We start from the raw sequence: 26,479 nt of genomic DNA on the forward strand, positions 1-26,479 counted from the left end.
AAATTTTGAAACTTCATAAAGGAGTTATGTCATTCCGCACTTTGGCCATTGATATGAAGCTTCAGCCTATGTGCAAGTACTCATACTGGTAAGAGTGTGAATTCATGAGGGAAATCTGATCAGAAAGGCAAGAAGAAAGGGCAATGGTAAGAATAAAAAATAACTCAGCTGAAAGATTAAGTCTAGCTTTATTAAGGTTCATTACGTGAAATAAAACATATTTGGTGCAGTAAAATGAAAACTGTCGAATTATTACCTAAAGTAAGAACAAAGACTTGCTACCATCCCAGCAGAAAACTCATCTGTTAAAAAATCTACTTACAGTAAAGGAAGGATGATAATCAATTGAAATAAGTGCAGAATTGAAAAAAGCTTATAAATATATAAATATGAAAAAATTAACATAGAAACATCATAAAAATATAACATAAGAGAAAACAATAACAACGAAAGGTTTTGTCAGAGAAGCTGGTGATTGTAACTTCTTGAGAGAATTGCAAACCGACCGGTTGGGTTAAGATCTAGATCGTATTATGTTGTACGCGCGGTAAGGGAGACAAACCTGCACAGAGGTCAATCTTTTTCCAGACACTGAACGTTAGAAAAACCAAAGGCAAACTGAATAATTAGGTATCAGGGTAATAGTTTTTTGATAATCAAACGCAATTGCTTCTAGGAAACACTACCAAAACCGAGGAAGACAAAATTCACAAAGGTAAATCAATGATCAAGGAGTTATGAAATAAATGATATCACTAATATAAATATAAGTTAAAAACTTCGCACAATTTCCTGATAAGATAAAATCAAACATTATGATTTTCAACTGCAATAGAAACTGAGGTACCTACAAAATGTTACAAAGTGTCCCACCTAGTAAGACAATAATCAAATTTGGCAAAGGGTCACACGGAAAAGTAACGTGGCAAAAGTGCTGTTTCATAGATTTAGCACCCTTCAAATATTGTTAGGAATTGAACTGGCTTATTTTGCTTGCAAAAGAAAAAAGGTATTTCAGAGCAATGAAACAGGAGCAATCCTGCCAAACAAAGCAGTGAGAGCGAAAATAAATTTTTGAGAAAAAGGGCCAAAGAAAGCAGTGAGAGCGAAAATGAAGTTTTGAGAAAATGGGCTTAGTAGCGTCTGAGTGGAAAATTTTAATGGAAGAAACCTTCATACTTGGTAAAATTGCCACCAATCATTCAAAAGACTCTCAGAAATCGTTTGGATTGTTAAATTCGACGAATTTTACTTTCAACTAAATAAGGAGGGCTTTTTTCATTTTCATGTTATGCAAAACAGTCGTAAGTGCTGGTCTCTGCGTTCTTTCTCGGTTGCATTTTGGACACAAAACATAGAAAGTTTGAGTTTAGAAATTGGCAGAAAAGAATACCATTTTTCTCAATCAGTACAGTTCTTTGGCAGAATAAGCCTCATCACTACTGTTTGGTGAGAAAACACGTCCTTTTTTGCGCACTGACTGCTTTCTCATGGGTCTCGTTTCCATACAAATAAGACAAGTTTTACTGTTTTAGCTAAATCAGGGATGAGTTCAACAAATTAAATTGGACGAATTTTGAGAGAAACTAGAGTTCGAAAATTTAAGCATTCTTTCTCTCTTCTGTAGCAGGGCAGAGTATTGACATTAAATTCCACAATTCCAACAAGAAAGACTGGATGTATGAGGTATACTGGTAAGCAGTAATGCACAAGATTACGTTAGCAATATTGCAAGTTAAGCAGCAACAGTAAGACAGAATTTTAATGCAAATATCATTAGCACACAAGTATCATAAAGTAGAGGCGCTCCACTGCCGAACATGAATTTACAAGTGACAAATTTAAAACCTCACAAATTGCGCCTTTTGTGTTGTTGCGATAAAGAGTGACACCTCAGATACTAAATACAGCAATATAAATAAAAACTTATAGCATTTGTTGCAAAAGTTAAAGGATGGGCATCAAAAAAATTTAAGGTCCTTGCTTTTGTTTTCTTCAAGCATCATAGACACATTAAAGGCGGAGGTATCACAGAAATAAAAGACACTAGAAAAGAGTGAAATTCTGATGAGCAGTTTTCACTGAGGTTTGGGTAACCAAGAAAATTTTTTAGTGAGAAATTTGTTAAGATGATCATACGAACACAAGACACTAGAGTTCATTGTCCTTCAAGAATATATATTCTTATTTTTTTTCTTTTAAGCTCTAGGTACGAGTGTATGGACTACCTGCTTTGAAAAATACAAACAAACTTTTTAAAAGAAATTAACACAGTCCTAACCTCATTACAGCAAATTCAAATGCGATGTTTTTTGACGAAAAAGTCTTACTTTCTGTGACAAAAAAAAAAAATATGCAATGAAAATTTACTTCACTGATTAACAGGAGTAACAGTGCAGTACATTCACTGTTATATATAAGAATGAACACGATTGAAAACAGCAGGCACAATCGGGCTTCGTTTCCTATCCTCAGTCTTCAGAAATAAATCAGCCTGTTTTCCGTATACATTGATAAATATTTAAGTTTTTTTCATTTTCCTGAAAAATCTGAGTTTACAGGTATCTTGATACATATAAGAATAAATGCAGTCTTGAAGGAATCGTTTTAACTCTATAAGTGGAGTTACTTTAAAGTATAAAAATACTATTTGTAATTACCTCTCATTGTAGGATTCTTACTTCAAAATTTTTCGGATAAAAATGACTTTTCTTCCCTCATCATGGCCGAATAGATGAAATCTTGGTTTAAATTCTCCTATTGGTTAAAATAGATGGTTTAATGTTTTGAGTACATACATACTTGAATGTTGAAAAAAATACTTTTGGGTTAAAAATGCTACTTAGAATTAAGACTACCCGAGATAACTAACAAAATTATTAATCCCTCCAAAAGCCTATCTAGGTACCTTAACTTCTCAAGGTACAATACCATTAGATAAAGAAAAAAATCCTGAAGAGGGCCTTTTCTGGAAAGGACAATTTCATGTAATTAGACAGAATGCTTTGCTGCAGAATCTTAGAGGGGAAATGAAACAAACTAGTTGCATTGCAAAATACAAGACACCAAAGAAATACTGCTGGATAAGTGAGGAAGTATAGGCAAGGTCTAAACAAGAAAAAACATCAGAGGTTTTCTCCTCAAAATCTTATATAGAAAACGATTCACGCAACCGAAAAATTAGGAACCAACTCTTGATAAGAGAAACCAACTCTTGAACAAGAATAAGTATTTTTAGCACAGATCAAATGGAAATTAGACTATACAAATTACGCTATTTGTATTTTTGCGATTACAACAATATTAATTGAAAACACTAATACCTTGCTCAAGAGTTGATTTCGTACACCCCACTGTGTGATTCGTTTTCCTCGTAAACTTTTAAAGAGGAAATATGTTGCTTACTACTTTTATTCATACCTACTCCAGAGTTCTGGATGTATAATAGGAAGATTCGTTCATGGTGATTGTTCCAGCAGCCAACTGCCCAAAAATTTCTTATGGAGACAAGGTTTGTTGCAACTGTTTTTTGCTTAAGTTTATTGAATGATAATTATTGAAAGAGAATATCACAGTTAAAAGTGATCTGCACCAAATTTTAAGACTCTTCAATTATTGATAAAGAAATGTCATCAAAAAGAGTGCTGGAAATTCACAGCGACTCCTCCTACACAATTAGAACACAAGTAAAATTTGACTAATCCTGATCACTTTTTGAGTTAGGAGTTCCTGAAATTTAACATTTTACATTTTTATAAAAAATATGTAAATGAAAAAATAACAAAGGCACTTCAAATTTTACTGATAGAGTTGTAAATTATTCATTAACTTCACCAAAATGAAGAAATTAAAGGGGAAAAAATAAAAAATTCTTTTGAACGAAGAAACTTGTGATGCATTGAGCTAAAAATTTATAGAGAGAGAGAGAGAGTACAAACTTAAAAATTCTTGAAGGGTTAAAAGGCGCCCACAATACTGGAGAAAATAAGAATTTTTTGGGAGAACTTCCATATGACAAGGCTAATTCTATGCTGATAACTTGGAAAAATAAATTTCAGGATCAACTTCAGTCTTTAAATTGTAAATTACGAAAGTCTAAAATTATGTGTTACTCCTAATCTCCTTTTGTTTATATTTCATTAAACACTATCCTGGCGAAACTATTAATTCAAGAAATAAGGAAGAAATAAAAAATTACAATGATTCTGACAGTAAAAAAGTTAGACTTTGGAACTTTAGTACACATTTAACAAGTGTAAGTATATAATCTGCGAACTATGATAAAAGTAAGAGAACTCACAAAAGATGAGTTTTACTCTAGTAGAGAATTTCGCTTTTGGCAATGAGTAAATGGGTCTTTTCCAGTTGACACAATCAAACTTTATGAGTGCTATTGCATAAAACAGTGGGCAAAATTTAAAATTTACTTGAGTTCCAGAGTTAAACAACACAGGAGTATGACATTCTATACAGGACAAATTACAACATTTCCAATACCTAGATTGAAAAGGGGAAAAGCGGAAGGTTAATATAGACCAGCTTGTCAAAACCAGCAGAAAAAAATCGTCAGGGAGAAAGATTCTAGTTGCTCTTCTTTTAAACTTATAATGGCGTGGATTATAGTCTGTTCTAGCAGCCAAATAAATATTTCAAAATTCAATTTTGTCAATTTGTGGACGAATACCTCACTTTTCTTATTAAAACTAGAATACCATAAGTAAGAGTTTTTGAAGAACTCTTCAAAGCACCTCCTATTCGTTTCTAAAAACTACTTTCTTCTTGGATATGCATAATTTGTTTTTTTTATTTTACATGATTTCCTAAAAAGTGAATTCGATGTTGTAATTGCTCATAAAATTTGAGATAGGTACCTTGGCTTTAGTTTATACTGATGGAAGAATTCTTACAAAAACTTTTTGGCCTATAACTTGGCACAAGGTTGAGAAATTTTTATCCTAAACTTCCTGGTCAATTTTCACAAAAAAATACAGCTAAAACGACCTTGATCTCCAATACAATAACAAAATAGATAGACAATTTGAATTTTAGCACACTGCCTATCTACTTAAAGGAGTAGATTTATGTGTAAAAAATTATTCAGTATTGAAAAAATGCAATACGGAAACTTACAAAAAAGAAAGACATTGAGCTACAAAAATTGGTCAGCAAATATATCCTGTTAAACGCAGGGACAACTAATGCTTCAAAAGCTTTCTGATCCTTGCTTGATGACGCAATGAGACTGATGTATCAGGTGAGCAAACAGTGGATTCAGAGAACTTACATGTTGTTTGCACAAGGCACCCACAACGTTTTCGCTTGTTCCGAATCGACAGCTGATTTAATCTGAGTGCACATGTATGCAACATTTACTCCAGCAGGAATGACAGCTAAAATATATAACACACAAAATTAATAATCCATTTGACAGAGAGCAAAGAGAGAGCTTTTGCATTGAAACACCTAAAAAAGTTATTTCTCTCTGTTTTCACAATGAATGAAATTCAAAGGTGTTCGGTTTAAACTTAAAAGTATGAAAGAAAGGCGGCCAAAAGAGTAGAGCTCTTAAATCAAGTTTTAATATTCAAACCTGGAGGATAAGCAAATAATATTTAAACTTGCCCAAATCAAAATTTCTGAGAGTAATAATAACAAATCATTGTGTTTTTAAAAAGCCATGACTCCTTAAATATTGAACGGAGAGACTTGTTTTTTGAAAATTCATAAATTTTATATTTAAGAGATACTGGCTAATTTAGTTATGTATCGCTGCCATCGAAATACTTCGCCTGATGGAACTGGTCCCTTGAGGGCTAATAACAGGGTCTCTACTGGAACTCCAGTCCATTATTCGCAGTGAAAGCGAAATGGCAATCAATTTTGACTTGTTCAAAATTAATTGACTCAACCAAAAGACATGATAGCGAGTATTTGAATTATTTTATCTTGCTTAGGTATTCATCAACTCTATTGCAATTCTTTCTTGGAATGCTAAAATAAAATGCAAATAAGCAACTCGTTGATGCAAAAAATTCCACAAAAACGTCTAGTGGAGACAAACTCTAAGACTATGGAATGTTATTCCAAATTAAGCAATTAGAGCTTGAACTGTTTGTTTACAGGGCTATTTTAATTAACAAAGAGACTAGAGTATGAATACCTTGGTTACGAATTTACTGTCATATTATACTTATTACAAACCAATTATCAATACTACATACTTGAAATTTTGTGTAATTTCCGAAAATCTTTCATACAATTTCAGGGTCACCACTGCATATTTTCTTCAGAAAATAAAAACGGGTCAAAATTTTGGAACCCTCCAATCAAAATACAAGATTCTGATTCCATTTTCAGAGTAACTCTAGGTAATTTATCATTCCTAGAGAATGACTTTCATACGATTATGTAAGATGGTTAGAAATGGGTGCCAAAATATCATTGCAGCAGTAAACAATGGTTTTTGCAACTTGAGATTTTGAAGAAAAAGACTAATTTCTAAGATTAGAGATTGTGATGTAATAGCTAAATGCACATTACCTGAAATGAAATGCTTGTATTCAACTTCAATTTTAAGCGCGTGTTCATACATTTCCTTAGCAGCTTTAGCACCAACTTTGTCCAGAGGGAATCGCGAGTCCTTAACTTCCCTTATTTGTTTCGGCGACTTAAATTTAATGAGTAGAACAATAGGATAGACTTGATGACGATGAAGTCGTTCTACACTTGTCAACCCGACGTCCAGCACACAATGACAATTCTGAGGAATCACCACAAGATGTTTTGAAATTAGAAATAAAAAGACTAACGCACGGATCACTTACCATCTCATTAAAGAATTAAAAAATATGTTGCTCCAGAAATTACGAATCAGAAATCTTACATGTGCTATGATTTTGGTACTTTTTTATTACTTGGTATATTTTTTCTTGGTATAAATTTATTTTTGGCTGCTTCGATATTTTAATTTAAAAAATTATTTCCAAGGCAGGAACGAATTTTGTTTTTGTGAATCCATTTTATTAAAAATAGTCCGATAAAAATACTTATAAGCCTACGAAAAATCAACATCCATTCAATGTAAACTTTAAAAATGCCCAGATTCATGTTGGTATGTTTATTGCAACAATAGCCAATTCGAACATTATAGGTAGCTTCTACACGACCACACTATTGGTAAGAATGATCAGCATTCACTGGCTAAGGCACTATCCTCCAAAATTTGAGCAAATCAATCGTACTGTCTAATGACAATGGGCCAGTTGCACCAGTACCAGAATCATATTTTGATGGTTTAAGCACATAGATTAGCAAGATAGATAAGATCCTGGGTCCAACATTAATGGGGATTTCTCCTATCAGAAAACATGGCATACGACATCATCAACTGCAGTAGTGCGTACTGTGGTTTCTTCCACCTTGCTTTCATCCATGTTTTACGCTCAGAAACCAGCCCAACTGTGTATATCATTAATTGACGAAACGAAGGAGGGAGAAATGATAGTATGTGCTCCTATGGTATGTGGGTAGATGATATTACATGCCGATTTTTTAATGAGCAATAACTCCTTTAATATTGGACGGAGAAACTTGGCATTTTAACAGATCATTTTCTTTTTTGCTAATCTATGAGCATAGGCCATCAGAACATAATTCTGTGACTAGCGCAACTACTTGAAAGCCTACTTGAAAGTGGCACTTTTATTCCATCTATTCTTTTTGCAGGTGCAAGCTTTTGAGTCTCATGGACAGGTTTTTTGTACATTTTGTGGACTACGGATTAATGAGTGCCAAAAATTTTCTGTGTTACAAAAATATTAAATTCTTTAAAAGCTCTTTCTACTTACTTTATCACAGGAATCCTTGACAGCTGCAGCTGTCACACACTCAAAATATGATCCTTTTTTGCGGTAGTCAATGAAAAGGTTGTCGTTTAAACCTTTCTCAATAGTTGACTGAGAGCAATGCATTATTTCTGGTACACAGCGTAGGAATTTATCGGGGAAATCTTGAATTAATTTCTCTATTACACAGTCTGACAGTGGTCCCACAATTATCACAGGCCTAAATACAGGTTCCGCTGAAAAACGTTGAAATATTTCTTGATAATTTCAATTTCCGTCAAAATACAAGCTCAAGATTTTAAAATTCCTTGTCTAATGCTGAAAGAGTATGATAGCTTAAAAGTCACAAAACTAAAAGCTAGAGAATAAAGTTGGTGGATGACAAGAAAGAAGCACTCCAATACATATTGCCTTGTAAAGTTTTTACAAGCATCAGCGAGTAGTTAAAAAATTAGTAATTACTCAAGGTTTTAAAAGAACAGAAAACTTCTATGCCTCTGTTTTACCACTGAAAAGTACCATAAATGAAATTAAGCAAGAATTCAATAAAAAAAAAAAAAAAAAAAAAGTGTTATCCATCTTTCCGAACTAAAGTCATCTTGCTATACTTACATTGATAAATACAAGAGCTTATTTGTTTATTTTATCAAATAATTTAGGATAGGATTCACCTGTGTCATGAGTTTCCGGCCAGAGTCGCAAATTTAGACTCATTCCCTTCCAAAACACAAAAATGGCACTTGATTCCTTCATTTGAAATACCTCTGATTCAAACTAAATCAAAGCACGTTTGAAAGATGCAATCCATAAAGGCATTCGAAAACTTATTTTACAGACACGCTCCTTATGTACTAAATGGTAATGGTAAATAAAGACCTGATTTCTCGATAAGATATTTGATGAATGTTCTGATCAAATTGTAAACTTGAAAAATATGGGAAAGAAATTTTAACTTCGTGCACTTGTACAACTGTCTAAGAGCATACTTACAGTCAAGTCTGACAACTTTTTGGTAAGAGGCTAAGGCTGTTTCTTCGTTTAGGGATCCTGAGTCACTGTACCATCCCAGATTGATACTAGAAAAACTTGCAAGTTCTTTGGAGTCACTGCGCTGGTGCTTCTTTCGCCTAAAAAAACTTCGTCTTGTTGTCCTGCCTTCGAGATCTCCGAGGCTACGTCTCAGCAATAATTCTTCTTCCACCCTGTTAAGAAGTTAAGAGAAAAAGGTTAAAAAGCTAGAAAGGAATAGACACTTAAGTCTATGATATTGTGGACAAACTTAGTCATATATTTCTTGTTCCTTCAGGCCCAAAAATGTTAATTTTAGTTTTCAACAGAGAATCTCCTTAAATATTTCAAAGAATAAATAGCAAGCACTTTTATAATAGTGCTAGTTTAAAAGGCCAATAGGACGTGCTTAAAATAAAAAAAACTATCTCCATTGTGACTTAGGCCGCGAGGTCCATAAGAATACATCCATGACACGAACCATTTCCAGGGGTGCAAAAAACGCCATTCAGCCGAACGTTTCACGCAAACTGAGATTATCTGGTCACTTTTCCAGATTTTTTGAAAAAATGACTTCTTTGCACTTCACTTTTGAAAATTTGCTTAACATGTTTCCGAAAAAGTTGAAAGGATTGATGCACTGTCGAAATTTTCGAAGTCGTTTTGGACAGAAATTTCTTCACCAATCACGCAATCTGCGGATCGCATGAAGGCACCATGGCAAGCAACAAGTGAATGGGTAAGAGAGGCCCATGCGCCAAGAAAAAGAAAAGAAATGAAAAAAAACTCACTTGTATTTGCTAGGTATGATACCACATTGGTGCTGGTAGCCATCTTGATCAACAAGCCATGCACGCCAGTTTCCTGGTATTCCGTTGAACATGGTGTTGTCAACATACAGGACATCATCTTTGTGGAACCTTAATTGTAAATCATCTCCCAGCTCACCAGTTCTATCGAACATTGCTCGAATGTAGAAACTATCTCCTGGCTTGTCTTTTATTTCGTTGTACCCTGAAATTTTGAGCAAGAGGTGAGGTAAATTCCAGATTTAACAGAGGCAAAAAGAAATGAATAAATAAAGAGAGAAGAAATAGGAGTATGCATAAATTATGGTAATGTAAAGTGTCACAACTCGATAAAATGCAAACATTTTAAATGGAAAAAGTATAAAAACTTGTACAGAAAATCTACATTTATCATCCTTGTAAAGTATTACAGCACTTATTGAACCTACCTAATTACTTCATTTTAGTTCTTAAATTGATGCATTACTCCATTGATAAAAAATGTCAGTTAATTTTTACAGAAAAGCATGCACTAGGTGTATTTTCACAAAAATTCTTTTTCATCTCAACATTAGCTTTTCAAACTAATCCCAATATCACTTCCGTCATCTATCATTGGACTGAGTTTTAATGATATTTCAAGCAAAAAATCCATTTTGATATTGAAACTTACTGTCAATGTTATATTGAGCTAAAACTGTTACTTTATCCGCAGGTTTAGCAAGTTCATATGCTGCTTCTTCTGCGGTAGCTTGTCGTAAATTTGTTGAATTGTACTCTAAAATTCGATCGCCAGTCCTGAAAAATTAATAAATAAATTAATGAATAAAAATAGAGAAATGTAGAACATCCAATGGAAATAGTTATGTAAAAATATGTAAAATTGACGTGAATTTTGATCAATTGTAGATACATGACACATAAAACACAGATTGTTGACATTACATAAAATTAAGTTACAATTGAAAAATACTGTATTTCCTTCGGAAAATAAACTAAAAATTAGTTGCCGTCTAAAGTAGAATAAAAATTACAAAAAAAAACTGGTGCGGAGCGCCGGTTCTTGGGGGGGGGGCGGGAGGGGCTTTGCCCCCAACTGTGCTCTACATAAAATTTTTCCCTCTACGGTGAAACTACTCTGCATAATGTAGAATCATGACGTCACCTCGGCTATGACGGTATGATTACCAACTTGTGTCTATTTTTACATTCTTTTTCATCTTCTTTTCCTTATCAAATGAAAAAAAAAAGGTCGAAAAAGCTAAAATCTTGATAATTTGAGACAAAAGTGAATAAAGTGAACAGTGTGGGTACACGAGTTCCATTCTAACTTTGAAAAAAGATTAAACTGAAATTGAAAAAAAAAATCCATACTTGTGAAAGACAAATGGAAATCTTACCGCAAACCAGCATTATAAGCTAAAGAACTAATTTGGACGCTATGAACGTAAATGCCGACAGCATTTCCTCCTACTAAACTTATTCCCAGATTGCTGCACTTCCCAGTTTCCATAGTTAAGTACCTTGGACCATCACTGTAAAATACAAAAAAGACAAATATTCATATGAAAATACTATCAATAAGGTGGAAAACGACCTGCGCGAAATTTATCTTCGGCATGAATGCCAGAAACACAATGATGCAACTAGTTTAGTCAAAAATCACTCAGCTTTAAGAATTAAAAAATTGACCGTTAGGGCTGTTTTGATCCCCGGTCCTCTCCTGTCATGCCAGTCGATAGGAACCGCCGGTTAAAAAAACTGTGACTTGGTAAATGTTTCCAAGTAAAATCCGTTTTTTCAATGCAGTCAGGCCTAAAAATCTTCTTCACAGCAACAGAAGTACTCAGTACACATTGTTACTTGATGGTAAGATTTGGCTTACCATTAAATCTCTCTCATCATCATAAGATACAGTTGTAGCTTCAGAAAACAAGTGTATAAGAAAACTTAATAATTGAACACTATTTTTCAGAAAACAGTGATACACACCTGTCTGAGGTTTTCTGTCGGGTTAAAGTTGAAATGGTGTGTCCTACAGCTGGATTACTCTTACGTCGGGATTCTGGAGAATTGCATGGAGTAGGAGTGTCAGATCTACTTTCACCACTGCTCGAACTTCCACCCTCAAGTTCATGATACTCTGAAAAATGAAAGAGGGTTGAAAATAGCTCAAGGGGCCTTTTACAGTCAAATCTTGATGTTTGTCTCACAAGGATTGAGAATGACCCAAACTGCCAGTAAAGATGCAGGTGAATTCTCTGATTTCCTGTCAATGTTTGTACAATGTGTCTGTTGTGCGCAAGAGATATGGCATTATATATATACGTAATCTTTGCAGGTAAAATCGCACAAAAATCACCTTAAACACGCCAAATAGTCTAAAATCCATTCCATAGTGCACAATTAGCGTAATTTTTAACAAGCTTTTTCAAGTTTCTTGCGTCCGCTGGCAGTTTTTTTCCGTTATAGCCAACCAGGATTGCACAGACAGAAGAGTCAGAAAGACTAATCTGAGTAAACAAACGATTTCGCTGACTATTTCTATTGCAACGTATTTCAATTGTTTTTAGCAATTGTTTCCTTTATATTTCTAAATTTTACTATGACAAAAGCTTGAATAAATTGAAATCTTACGTGAAAAGAGTTTATAAAAGTTGGTGAGATTGTTTGTTTATTTTAGTTATGTCTCTCTCCGGGCAAACCTGCCTGCCAGTCACCAAGAAAAACTGCCTGAATATGCGTTAAATTTGAAAAAGTGTGTTACAAACTATGCAGATTGCGCGCTTAGGAGTGGATTCCAAACTCTTTTATGTGCCCCACGTGATTTTCGAGAGAATTTACCATTAGAGTGTATATTCAGTTGGCTATATCTCTTGGGTGCAACAGACCCATTTACAGGCAATTGCCACCAATAAGGTATGGGCCCAAAAGACAAGGTATGCTGCTGCGTTTCAAGAAAAATATGAACATTCAAAGATTGCTACGAAAAAATTACTTCCAGGCTTCGCTAGAGACCTGCTTAACCAAAAATTTCAGACATATTGGTTTAAGTTTTAAATCAATTCCCGGAAAATTCTACAAAAATATCTTCAAAATAATACAGAACTCGGAAATACAGTGAAGGCTATTGAAAAATCTCAGAAAACGCATGAAAACTTACTATCAGGACTGTACTGTACAAGCATAGTGATAGAATTGCCACACTGTCTCAAAACATTTGCAGCGAGTTGATAAGTAGCACTCCTCATGTTGATTCCACAAACTTCAAGAAGTTGATCTCCAACCTGAATACATAAAAAAAGAGCAACATTAAATGAAAAGAAAAACTAATTGAGCCCTAAGAAATACTTCTACAGACTACATTTAATTCTGAGGGGTTTTAAGAATAGAATTTAGAATAGAATTTTTATTGATGCATACAGCCTACAGTAAACAGCTCTGGCACAAGTCAAAATCTACAATTAATACAACAATTACAACAATTTAAGCAAAATAAAATTATACAGGCTCCTCAAAAAATTCTTCTAGATTATAATAAGCTTTATTTTTTAGTTTTATTTTCAATTTGTTAAGGAATATTTTGACGGAACTTTCCCTGTACATTCTTTTAACTTGTTGGTCAAGGTGTTGAAAAATCTTATCGCTTGATTTTGAACCCATACCTCTTCCCTTATACCAGAGAACATGTTTGAATGGTTATGAATGGTCAATGAATAGTTATTGTAGGACACTGGTGATCACATTTGATCTGTTTATCATTGCGGCGATAGGGGAAATGGTTTCTGAACACATTATTTTGCCGAGGACTTTTAATTAAATATTCCATTAAGTTTTAAAGAAAAATATACCACAAAAGTTTGAGCTTTTGCTCAGAGGGTACAGAAAATTTTTGAAACTGTTAAACAGTGTGAAATTGCCTTAACCTCATTTATCCTAGAATTATTGAATAAATACCTGAAGGCCAACTTGGGAGGCTAAACTGTGCTCGCTAACTGTGGATACAAAAACACCACCACTTTTCAGACAGGATATCTGTATTCCAAGAGGCTCCACTGACTTGTCGATATGGACACGGCGTAATTCTCCTGGTAAAGGTCTGGAAAAAAAGATAGCTTTGCATTTTTAAAATGACCTGTGTAGGCTAAGAAAAAGGATGATAGGTTAAATACATATCTCCCTCAACTACCTGAAAACATCAAAAACTTTAAGACTAAGTATTTTGAAAAGACTCAGAAAATTTTAATGGACTCTCTTTCCAAATGTCATCACTTATCATTTGTGTATTTCCTTTTCTCAGCAAAGGCATTGAATTTTTTGAAATTTTAGTCAAAACGTCAACAAATGTATATACAGGCATGCGATACATTTTAACGTAAAATCATATTGATGGCCATAGTTGAAAAAAGGGTAGCTCCATGGCAAGGTTTCAAAATTGCCGATATACTACTGAACTGTACATCCTGCTGTTATGTGTAGTACTATTTTGGAGTGAAAGGAAGAAAAATTCCCAGAAAATTTTCTGAGAATATACTGGTTGAGGTTTGTTGTGAGAAAATATATGACCTGAGATGGAGATGTTCTTACGTCTCGATCAGAGATTCACATTTTATTTTGTTAAAACATCCAAAAAGGGTTTGACGTCTTCAATTTTCCAAGGGACCTTCCAAATTTCCTCCGATTGTTACACGACATTTATGGACACCTTACCTGCGACTGTAGTAGGTCGAAGAAATGAAAAACGTTCAGCTGCTCACTTTCTTTGGAGACCGAACAGTTATACTGGTAACGAGTTCCTTTTGTTTTGGCGAGAACCGGAACTCAGCACTTCAACGTGAAAGGTAGGCATTGGACTCCCTCTTTCCGATGACTTCTCGATACTACCGGTAGAAACTTTTCCTCCGCTGCTCTTGCTTGCAACGCTAGGGTTGGATGGGATCCTGAAATGTGACAGAGGTGTGTGCTCAACTTTGTTGATGAGAAAGCTTCGATTAATAAGTCAACTGAGAATAAAATAAAAAAGATAAGACCAGGAGACGGTGGCCTTTTTTAATGATATTTGTTTGCATTTATCTGGTATAGTTTATTAGGCCTCGAGAACTTAACTCAAAATACATGAAAGAATCGACATATTACCCAAGACTGTAAGCTTTGATAATGTAATAGTTAAAGCACTTGGCTGCTCTTTAGTTTTTTCCCCTGGATCCACTGAACTTAAAATGAGGAAATTACTTGAGGTGCAAATTTTTAACTTTTTTCTATATTATCTTATATTTACTTACAAAACTTATGGGTGTATTCATCTGGTATTTAACTTACTATTATTTTTTAGGCGAAGGGTATGTATGCGAGAACATCATTACTCAAAAAGAGACTTCAAACACATAGATTCTGGAGACTTCTTACTTTAAGAAGGAAAAAACAAAATGGAGCGAAAAAAGGGTCTTACCCGAATATCTTGGTTTGTCGATTTCTTCCTGGGAAAGGTGCCACCATGATAAGGTTGATATGACTCTGGGACAGGAAGATCATCATGGGCTCGACACCCTCCAGGATGAGAATGAGCAGGTACAATTGACTTAGATTTATGATATGCAGAATCAACAGACGGAGAGTGAGTGTGATGAAACTGGAAAAAGAAATATTGAAATGTGATAACACACATAAAGAACAGAGGATTTACTCTGTTCTGTCCATACACTTCAGAAAAAAATCCAACTGCACCCAATTTTCCCAGACTTTTCTTAAATCTATTCCACCATCAGGAAAGGAGCGACATCTAACATATAATTGACCCTAATATACCTTTTTAACCCGTAATGATTAATTGACTCTGATCAGTCATGTGTATGCTCGCACCGCTAGACAAGGTAACAAAGTTGATGCTATCTGTATACATGTTTTCCTAGTTATAATACTCTGTAGACATGATGTGCGCAGCCGAAAATTACTGAAATTGACACCTAACAAAGATATTTCAAGTTTCTTGACGCTTGAATTCAAACCTTCCGCTCATAAAAACTCAATCGTATAATGAGTTAAAACGTGCACTAAACGTTACCATGAACAGTCTTGCAATGTAAAGATCTGGCAACTCAATCTGGACCGTTGGCTGCAATATACAAAGTTATATATAGTTTGACTACACAGGGTGGAAATGACAAATGTTCAATTAAGAAGCCTGTCGAGAAACCTTGTGTTACGCGATCGACTGTAGTAATAGCATTGAGTTTCTAGGCATTTCAATTTCCCGGGACAAATGTAAAATAAAAACAATGATACTTAGTAAGGAGTTATTTCATATTTTGATGCAGATTCCTCGTTCTACGTGATGTTTTGGTCCAGAATTATGTATAAGAATTGTTAGTCAATCAACTAGTCAAGGCCTGGACTTTTCCTGATTTCTTCAGGTTGTTGTAAATTTCCTGACTTTCTAGGTTTTTCAGACCGCCAAAAACCTTGATTAATAAACGGATATAATGAGGAACTCACCGATGAAAGCGGACTGTAAGAAGGAACTGAGGGTTCGAAGCAATAAGACCTTGGATCCGAGAGTGATACGGTTCATTCGCTTTTTTTGATAGAAACCTCACTGTGAAGCGTTTGAGTAACGATTGTGAGCATGAGAATGCGAAACTGGATGCAAAAAAGGTGTAAACGGATAGTGCGGAGTGCCGTAGAGTTGAGAGTGAATTCGACTGTGTGACTGGGAGTCTGCATTGGATTCGGTATCCGAGGACTGGTATTGTTTTGGTGTTTTCTTCTTCACGTAATACTCTAAAACTTCTTTACCTACAAATTAGAGCAAAAAATGAGGACATCATAAAGTGGTTAAAGAACAGCTTGGGTAGAAATTTAAAGGATGTGAAGGTTATAACCTTCCAAATTTAGATTCACTGAATGGACATACTCAACTAGAATTCTGAGCTTAAAAGTTGCAAAAAAGGATTAGCTATGCATGATAAAAAAGGTTCCGAAGATGTAAATCTCATAGTCCAACAATGAAAAATGGCCGCTGGTGGACGTAATTGGATGACTCCAGGATGAGCGCTTCTATCTATTGTTTGAGGGTTTATAGGCTAGGGCAAGTCTAGATTGCTTAAATGAAACATTGGGCCTGAGATTCCACATTTAGAAAATGCTCTGAGCCAATCACTGACTCGGTCCTTCACTTGCTAATTTTTGCAGTAAAAGCTTTAGTTGTACGTTCATCTACCTTAATTTTGAATTAACAATACTTCTTTGACAATTCTACTAATAAAGTACAGGAGAATAACAAATACGACACAAATGTAAATCAATTCCTTACCGATGTTTCCTGACTTGACTGAGAAGTCAATGGCCTCTCCATCCTTCTGCGCATATGGAACTTCGCTGTTCTTCTGGTCTCTGACAGCAAGGTGGAAAATTATAGTTTGGCGGATTGTTCAACAAAACGGATAGAGGGAGTCGCTCTTTTTTCGTCTCTAGGAATGCTATGATTCGTCCCCCGTTTGTGTGTGCGATGGAGAGGCTCCTCCATCGCACTTTTGGCCATGTGCCTCCGTTCTTGTCCATCTCTTTACTTTTATGATGGTGACTATGTTTGCAATGATACGAATCATGACCGAATCTAGTTCCGCAATAGCATCATCTCGCTCTTGGTCAAAAGGAACTGGAGATGCATCACGATCATGTATGTGTTTTTTCTCTTCTTTTAAGGACCTTCCGCAGCGCCCATGGACTACGTCCATTTTATCACAGATCAAATCCCATTTGTTTGAAGTAGAAGGTTTTTCTAATGCTGGTTTCTCTGGGACTTCATAGATTGGCTTCTCACTGTACCTGGATTGAGCAAGAATACACAGGCAAATTGAATAAGAAGCAAGATAGACATAAAACTTAGAAATTTTCACATTTCTATTTTACCTCTTAAATCCTCAGTATCTAAATTCTAAGGTGCTTTAATTAATTAGGCTATAAGAGGCAACACTAACCCTTTGATTAGCTTTTTGTAATGGTAAGAGTGTAAAATACTTGTCAACTTCTTGCAAACATTGTTACAGCTACAAAATTCAAATCTCACTTAAATGGAGCAGAAGCGTGACTACATTGTGCGAGAAGGAACACATTTTTTTTCATTTATAACGGTTTTGGGCAGCCAGTGCTGGGTGACATAATCAAGTCAAAACTTGGGTCAAAGACAAATAGTTTATGAAGAGACAAATTTATCACTATAAGCTTTTTAAGGAAAAAGTAGGTTTTAAAATGGGAGGGCTAGGGAACTTTCTGTACCCTTAAAGGAGAGGTTGAATTTTTGTTTACTTTCAACAGGTGAACAGCTCAAAATAAAAAGATTCAAAAGTTCGAAATACTCACCACATGTAAGTGGGCTTATTTTCAGTTTGCGAGCTGCTATTGGTATACTTTTTGTAAACGTCACGATTGGACATCTCTGCTCTACAGTTACTGGAGCAGTGGGTTGTTTTCAAGGTAGTAAGAGTTAGCAAATTTCCCGGCTCATTCAGTAAAGCCATTGCTTCTCGAAGACTACCCACACCATCTAATGGTCTGTTATTGATCTGTAACGAAAATGAAGTTGGTTTACAACTGATTCTAAACTAGAACGTCTACACAGCTGTTGGCGAAAAAGTGTACAGGTGTTAAATGCAACTGTAAAATACTTAAATTCCTGGATTCCTAGGCTTGTTAAAAAATATCACAACTCCTGCTATGTGATAATGCATTTGGACTAGGGTTCTTTCGCTCACTGAGCAAGGTTTCTTACCGAAACAAAATTTTCAATTTTCCTCGACGTAATTTCATATTTCATGCCAAAGCATTGGCAAAGTTACTTCTGGTCCGCTGCAAACCCACAGACTGCATCTCCATGAGTTATAATCTTGCCTAGTGGCCCATTCAATCATCTTATTTTACAAGAAGGTGACACATTATTGCTCCTAGTATCGACAGTTCTACTGCAGAAAAGATAAAGGACAATATTTTATTTATGATTCTTATGTATTGAATGCGCAGAAAATTTTCTTCCGAGCTGAAAAACATTAATACAGAAAACTGATGAAGTAAAAATACTTACGCTTAATACTCTGTCACCAATAGCTAAATTCCCTTCTTTGGCTGCTAATGAACCAGGACTTATCCTGCTGATGTAGTAACCATTTTCTAGCGTTAGGCCATGCTCATAGTTATTTAGCTGTAACTGAAAATGTAAATGAGTTAAAATTAGTGTTTCAGCATATTGAAAAATTTTCAGCTACGAAGGGAAAATTTTACAAAGCTTCCTTTCATCTCATGTTAAAAAGGATTTAATTTTTTTCCCCTTCTTTTTCTTTGGCCAATGGTCTGGAAAATGTTTCATAGATATTTATACTGGACCATGGACTCAACCACAATTGAGAGGTGGTTAGCTGTTGAAAAAATTTGGAAACAGTATCCTTGCAGGTCTCAGAATTAGTGTCTATATTGGTGATAGCATGCAAAAAACCTTTTAATTTGATTTTGCTTGTAGATTTTATTTCAGATCAAGATTCATTTTCCAATTTAGGTAAAATCAAGGTTTACTTACATGTGTTGTAAACAAACTTCTGGCACCAATTCTTCTTCTTTTTACTACCAAGACAACTGAATTTGATGAGCTGGACTTGATTGTTTCAACAACCATACGCTTGCTAACATTGCTACAGTCAAAATTATTTACTCGCATGATGCAGTCATTTGCCCTGAAAGGAAATTTCGACAGCGTGTATGAGAATAAATCTGTGTTGTGGCTGCTTTCTTTATAAAGGAATTTGGTCATGAAAATATGTATCTTGGCACTTTCTTTGTTCTCTAATTTCTTAGTTTGTCAAACCTGATACGTTAATGTAGGATCAACTTGATGAACCAACAAAGTGGGAGGGGGGGGGGGTTACTTACTGGAATCATTTTACCTCTTGTCCATGAAAAATTGACTACATTTTTTAAGTGATTTGAATTTTTTTATAGATAAATAAAACAAATCACAGAGAATGAAGGACATCCTGTTAAGATTTTCCTGGAATACACAATCATGAAAAATAAAACCCAGCTGTATTTGCAGGCATTCTACTTGAAGGAAGCCAATTTCTTAAATTATTTACATCCCTTTTGAAGCGCTAATAGCGTAATGTATCCTTCTGCACTCTTCCTTAACCAAGGAAATGTCTTTAACTCTGATTTTCAATATTTTTTCATAAATTAAGCTTAAATTTTTAGTCATTGCAAAAAGATGCGCAAAATTAAAATGCATGTAACACTGGATTTAGACCTCCCTCTTCCAAGTCATGCATCTTAAGGATAACTCAGCTGTCGAATGCTGCCTAACGTGAGTTCTTACCTTAGTTTCCCGTCAGTTATACTTCCTTTGACTACATTAGCTACATAAATAGCGCTATCGTTGGCGAATATGGGTCATCTCTGCCACCAATTAATTCAAACCCAAGATCCTCTTCACTTCCCAGACCACTCTAGAAAAAATTAAAGCATTCATGGAAAAAATTAATTACAAATACTGATCAAAAACTTTAGTGCGGAATGCAGGTAAATGTTTTACCTGAACTCTTTAAATCCTTTGAAAAAGCAAAGAACATGTCACCATGCGAACATGTGAGCTGCCAACCTAATCATTGCGAGATAGATTTCCACATCGCATTTCAGCTATTCTATTACAGTGAGCTCATAGTTTGTCAAATCTATCTATCTATGAAGATACTACACAGTAGGAATAGTAACACATTTTTTTGGATTAATTTTTCCCAAGATTAGATAAATTGTTGCGAAAATTGTATTAGTTAGAATCTTCAAGGTTTAATTTACTTTTCGACTGTTTCATTCGATTAATTGTTCTGATTTAACTAAGGAACATTTTCAAAAACAAATTTTTTCAATCTGCTTATTCAATAAATAAAATTGAAACATCAAGCTCTTTTTTTCTCCATTTTGTCTACCAAACATTCTGTGTGAGACGACAGTGTTTATTACAAGGTTGGTATAACCTGTCTCACTATGATTCTATACTTAAAGCATAAGTTAGTGATCATGACTCAGGCACAAAGATAACATCCATGAAGAAAATGGACTGACAATAAAATAGTCTGATCACTAAAATAAAAAATAACCAAAAACAAGCTCAAAATAAGGATTAATGATTGGTTGTCTTAACTTACCAAGTTAATATTGACCGTTTCAGTATCCCACTCAGCCAAGTCAGTGTCTATTGCAGAATCATGACTGTGACTATGCTCAGTAGAGTGGAACTGTAAGATTCGGGATTCTTTCTCTAACTGAGCTTCCATTTTTTCCCTGCAAAAGTTGTGAATTTTAATTTTGAAAAAAGGGTGGGTGCACGAACCGAAAATTTCCCTTGTGTTTTAGATATATAATCTCTACTTTTGAGAGGAAATTAGGCAAGGAACAGACAATGTTACAAATTCTGGTTGCTCATGGACTTTAGAGATTGGAAGTACTCGAGTTCAATTTTGGAAGTTACTACTGAATTAAATTAGTTCAATCACTTTAACTTTCTTATTTAGAGTTTTTTATGTTTAAGAAACTCATCTTAATGTATCAAAGAAACTGATCAATAGAGCATAGGTGTAAATTTTTAACTTTAATTAAAGGTGATGAACCAAAATAGACAGAGGGAGAGATTTGGGTCAAAGATAGACATAGATAGCGCAGGTAATAATTTCAGGGGGTTCAAATACATTCTAATTCCTCATCATCATAGCTTTTGTATACCCATAATTTTTATGAGTCATCTCATTTCAGTAAATGAAGGGTAACCATAGAGTACATTAAAAAAGGGGAAAAAAAAGAGGAAGATACTTACTTGAGCACTTTAAGTTCTTTGGTAGTTTCATTTTTTTGCTTCTTGATGTCATCTGAGTCACGTAATGCCTCAGCTAGATCTGAGACAGCTCTATCACGCTCCTTCCTTAACTGATCACATAATGTACGAATGCTTTCACGTTCCCACATTATTTTATCTCGCTCACTGAAAGCCCAGTCTCGGCGACGTTTTGATACTTGCGCTTCTTGCAGTGCCTCTGTTATACAACAAAATTCCTCATATTTGTCAATTGAAAAAACCAAAAATTCACCGATGGATTTTTAAGGAGATAAGAAGATGGCATGATAGAGTGCGATGTCTTTGAACTGCAGAAAATGTAGTTCACAAACCTACTTAAAATTGATAAAACCTTCTCGAACAGATCATTATTTTATTTGCAGATACACTGAATTGCTTGATAGTTAAAAAGATAAATAGAGATCGAGTGCCTTGCAGACTGCATCATTCTTGCAATATTCACCACACTGAATTCAAATGGTTCCTATGTAAGTAGTACAATATAGGCTCGTGCCAAAACCTGTGTAGTATTTACTGTGTCAATTTATTACAATTTTGTATATTATTAAATCATAAATCAACTGGCTTATCAAACACGAGAAATTTCAAAAGCAAGAAATACTTGGACTCATTCTCCTGCCTAGAGTGAATATGAGAAGGTTAGATGTCTCTTTAAATTGGAACCATCAAACAGCAATGTTTATCGAATGACGTAGGATATAAATCCATATAGAATAAACATTTTGGAACACTACTATTGAAACAGACCATTGAAGTAGCTATGACCACTGTGATCGGGCAAATTAGGACTTATCTTTCATCAATGAATCTACAAACCAGTGCTGTGACATTGACCCAAAATTTTAGAAGCCAATTAATCGGCATGTATGATTTGTAAAAGAAACTATCTAACATTTTCTGAAGGCCGTAGAGATTCCTGATTTAGCAGCATGAAATTCTGCAATAATCAGCGACACAACAGTAATCAAGTCTACTTTGACCAGTGCTCCTTATTCACAAGTACGTTGGAATCTCCATGTCGGAGGAGTCAATACACAGCTGATGATCTGTAAGTATTATCATTGTCTTTGAAATATATTTGCAAGTACGACCCGCTGAAAGAAAACTACTTGTGGCATAATCTACACGTAACTTATGACTAAATTTAGAAATTTAAAAATACCTTGTAACTCAGCTTGAAGTTTCTCATTCTGCTTTGTCAAACGGTCTATTTCTTGATTCGCCTGATCCAGGTTGTCCATTCGCTCCTTTTGCGATTTCACAAACATATCAATTGATGCTGCCTCCACTTCTCTTGCATCGTTTCTTGTTGTGTCTCTTTCTCTGCTGTAGGCATACTCGAATCTGCTCTTCATCGCTTCTCTTTGTGACTCTTCTTGGCTGTGAATTCACCAATTTTTCTCGCAAGTCGTTGCACTCTTTTAAAGCTTTGTCACGGTCATGCAATGCAGAGGCAATTTCACGTTTCAGAGTTTCGATGTGGTACGTTAGAGCTTTTTTCTGCAAGAAAGAGCACCCGTTCATTAGAAAAAAAATCAGAATTAGAATTAGGAGACCTGCCGCCCTGGAAAAATATTTGAACTATTTCATACATCAGTTAAGCCAAAGATTGGAGAAATCTAACCGTGGCTTAGACATGTTAGGGAGGTTAAGTTCAGGACTGGGCCTTTCTTGCCAGTTCAGTTTCCATACCCCCTCCCCCTTTCCTCTTCTAAATTCTTGAGGTCAAACTTCACTTTCTTCAAAGCACTTCACTTCTTTGAAAGCAAAAACGTGCTTATTTTTTGTGGCATCAATGAGCTGAAATTATGATAATCCATGAGAATAATGTGACAGTGATTGTGAACAAAAGTTTCTATGTAAACTTTTGTTTTGTACATATTTTTATGAGTACCTACGTTGTAAGAAAAAAAAGAAAAAAATCATCTGATGAGAGATATCTTTACAGTTTTTCCGTATGTTTTAGAAACTTTACTTCCTACTAAGCATGGACGGGGGTGAAAACTAAAATTGTATAAAACAAAGTGCTGGAGAGAGTGGGGCACAGTAGCAAGAAATTTTTGCAGGGTTGTACTAGCATAATTTCTTTAATGAAAAGTTTTGTTAAAAAACGAAAAAATTCATTAAAAGCTCAAAAAGTATTTCTGAGGGGAGAAAAAGCTAAATAAAATCAGACCAAGCCTGTTGGCTTTTCACTGGTCTGCTTTTATTTTAGTTTGTTGTGTTGTTTGTTGATTTTAGTTTGTTAACTAGTTGTTGTTGCAAAGCGATGCCTGAAGCTAAGTTCAGCCGATCAGCAAACACCGTTCCTCCTCCCATGGTTACGTTATCAGAGCCTGCCAACAGTATCGTTTCAAGTAGGTCCCATTTTTGGCATTTATAATGCAGAATCTTTCTACTACAAGTTAAAACAAATTTAAAAAATTCTTGAAGCTTTATTTCCTTGGTGTTCTCAGAAAATGAATTGGAAAAAAAGGGTGCTATTGATCATTTTTCTGCAAATCACTATGAAAATTAGTATCAACGATTAGAATACAAAAAACCTGAGGCTCATTCATAAATGTAAAAAGAAAAAAATAGAATGAATACATAATAAAAGAGCATTACTTCTTCAATAGATTCTTTCATTTCTGCTTCAAGTGCTTGATTTTTGTTGAAAGCAACTGAAAGGTCTTCGGAAAGTTTTTCAATCTCTTTGTGTACAGAGTCTCTTTCACTCATAACAAGGTTATACTCAGCCATTGCAGCATTCCTTTCTTCGGTTAACCATTTTAAATCTTCACTTGCTTTCATTCTGACAGCCATCGCTGCATTGAATTCTTTCACAGCCTTATCATGCTTCTCTTGTAACTGAAAAATTCAAACAAAACTTATGAAATCAACTCAACACCATAGACTGAAGAAAAAAAGTAACTTTGAAAAGGATCTCAATTTAATAAAGTGTTACATCCATCAACAGAGTTATTAATCGACGTTTACAGTGCATGAGTGGTAGTCTGGGACACCATAGCTTAAAATTTTGGTAAAAATAAATTTTTATTAGAGCTCGTTTTAGATTACTTGACCTTTTTCGCTGTATGTATGGAGTAGGGAATTCAGTACTCCAGGCACATGGCGAAAAATATCAAGTCATATGAAATGGGCTCTAGAAAATTATTCACTTAGGAGGACCCTTTGAATAATGATGAACCATTCATATGGTTGTTATCAGTACACAGTTCAATTGCTGAGTAGCCTAGCCTACTTACAGTCAAAGAAGAATTACCTTCCTGATTCAGACTTGATTTTTTTTGACAAATTTTCACCCTTTTAAATTTTTCATTCTCTTCTTACAACTTACTGACTAAAGATTTGTCAACAGCCCTGATGAATGGTGCAAATACTAATATTTTCTTGTTACAGGGTAAATTGGACGTATTTCTATCAAACGGAACTAAGCGCCAATTTGAGTTCCTTTTGAGGAATTTAGAATCCCGGATAGCGCGTTCTGTCAAACGGACCTAAGCGCCATGGAAAAGCATTGCGGGTATAGGACGGAATAAGCCGTATGCCCGATTCCGCCGCCAATCCAAGCCCCCCTCTACCATCCTCACCATATGGCGCTTGGGTCCGTTTCATAGAAACACGTCCAATTAATCTTCACAGCAATGGAGGTAATCCTAATATTTTTGTCTCAAGCTCCATTCAAAATTTTATTCTCAGACCTTCGGATGCACCACATTTACAGCTGACGTGCAGCAGATATTGAGGAATTTTAAGACGTTATAAGGACTCCTTTTTTTTATTAATTTATTTTTTCATAGAAAAAAAGTTGCATCAGAACAGGCTACAAAAAATAATTCATTTGTTTAAACTTACCGCTTTCAAAGCTGCCTGGACCTCATTACGTTCATGTAAAGCCATGTCCCACTGACGAATTACTGCAGTGCATTGTTGTTTCAGACCGTTTCGCTCTCTTAACACAGAATTTCTTTCTTTCACCATTTCTTCGCATTGGTTCTTCAATCGCCCCACTTCCTCCTGCAAAATGACCAAAAAATGGTAATCATTAATTTCTCCAATGAGGAATGATAGTCATGGGTTGAATATCGAGTAATACTATGCAATTCAAAGAAATTTGATTGAGGCAACTACATACATAACCAAAACTTTTTTAAATCATGAGCTGCATTATAACGGCAAACAATAATTCTCTAGTGCACAATCCGTCAAAGTTGCTAGAGAAAAGGTATATGCTGCAGAGCAGTATCAGGAGGCTGCAGTTAATTTTGAGCCGTTATAGCCTGTAAGAACCAAGAGTCCTGTTCTGCACCAGGTACCCTTTTTGATAAGTTAGATTACTAACGGTTAAGTTAATAGATAAACAGTTTGATCATGTCTCCACTTTGTATCAAAACAATGTATGAAACTTGGCCCACACAGGGCTTGGAGTTCTTCGATCAAGACCTAACTTCAGTTCTGTAAAGATTACGAATCTGCGTCTTTTGACCTTGCGCCTATTGTTCAAGACAGAACATGTCAATACTCCGATCCAAATTTCAGATTTTTTTTCAAGACATTACAGCTTGGCGACAAGAAAACCTGATCATCCCCATGTTTAACTTAATCATTTTGAATTCTCGATGGTGCTTCCAAGGCATTTGAAAAATAAGAAAGATGAATATTCGTTCAAAGCTTCCTCCCTCTCTTAATATTTTTAAGTTTTTCCATTTACTTTCCTTCAGTCAAACGAAACAACATTTTATACTTGAAGCTTGCAAAAAAAATAGTATTTCAGGGGAATATTAGTGACTTCTTCCAAAAAAAATCACTTCACTGAACAGTAAACAGTAAACACTCTCCTCAGACATGATAAAACGGAGAGAAGAGAGTAAATATCCATGAGGAATTAATTTTACAAGAAGTATGAAAAATCTCCTAGTTTAATAACTGCATTTAAGTAATATTAAAAA

At 34.9% G+C, this 26,479-nt stretch overlaps 1 protein-coding gene across 1 annotated transcript in view; it reads right to left on the reverse strand.

Moving 5' to 3' along the window:
- Positions 1-171: 171 nt before the first annotated feature.
- The window catches only part of LOC109042438 (MAGUK family member discs large 5), a 30,266-nt gene continuing 3,958 nt past the window's right edge, over positions 172-26,479 (reverse strand). Inside the window, 28 exon segments of the mRNA XM_072299643.1 lie at positions 172-5,390; positions 6,541-6,760; positions 7,848-8,080; positions 8,835-9,046; positions 9,644-9,866; positions 10,314-10,438; positions 11,041-11,175; positions 11,633-11,783; positions 12,804-12,927; positions 13,598-13,739; positions 14,398-14,584; positions 15,104-15,269; positions 16,133-16,196; positions 16,234-16,432; positions 16,950-17,028; positions 17,030-17,248; positions 17,251-17,464; positions 17,999-18,201; positions 18,717-18,839; positions 19,206-19,359; positions 19,995-20,064; positions 20,067-20,124; positions 20,824-20,959; positions 21,489-21,705; positions 22,690-22,912; positions 22,914-23,027; positions 24,135-24,377; positions 25,386-25,547. Of these exon segments, the coding sequence (XP_072155744.1) occupies positions 5,281-5,390; positions 6,541-6,760; positions 7,848-8,080; positions 8,835-9,046; positions 9,644-9,866; positions 10,314-10,438; positions 11,041-11,175; positions 11,633-11,783; positions 12,804-12,927; positions 13,598-13,739; positions 14,398-14,584; positions 15,104-15,269; positions 16,133-16,196; positions 16,234-16,432; positions 16,950-17,028; positions 17,030-17,248; positions 17,251-17,464; positions 17,999-18,201; positions 18,717-18,839; positions 19,206-19,359; positions 19,995-20,064; positions 20,067-20,124; positions 20,824-20,959; positions 21,489-21,705; positions 22,690-22,912; positions 22,914-23,027; positions 24,135-24,377; positions 25,386-25,547 (4,506 nt within the window). The 3' untranslated portion in view covers positions 172-5,280.

This window comes from Bemisia tabaci, chromosome 4 (assembly GCF_918797505.1).
Source record: "Bemisia tabaci chromosome 4, PGI_BMITA_v3".
Taxonomy (NCBI): domain Eukaryota; kingdom Metazoa; phylum Arthropoda; class Insecta; order Hemiptera; family Aleyrodidae; genus Bemisia; species Bemisia tabaci.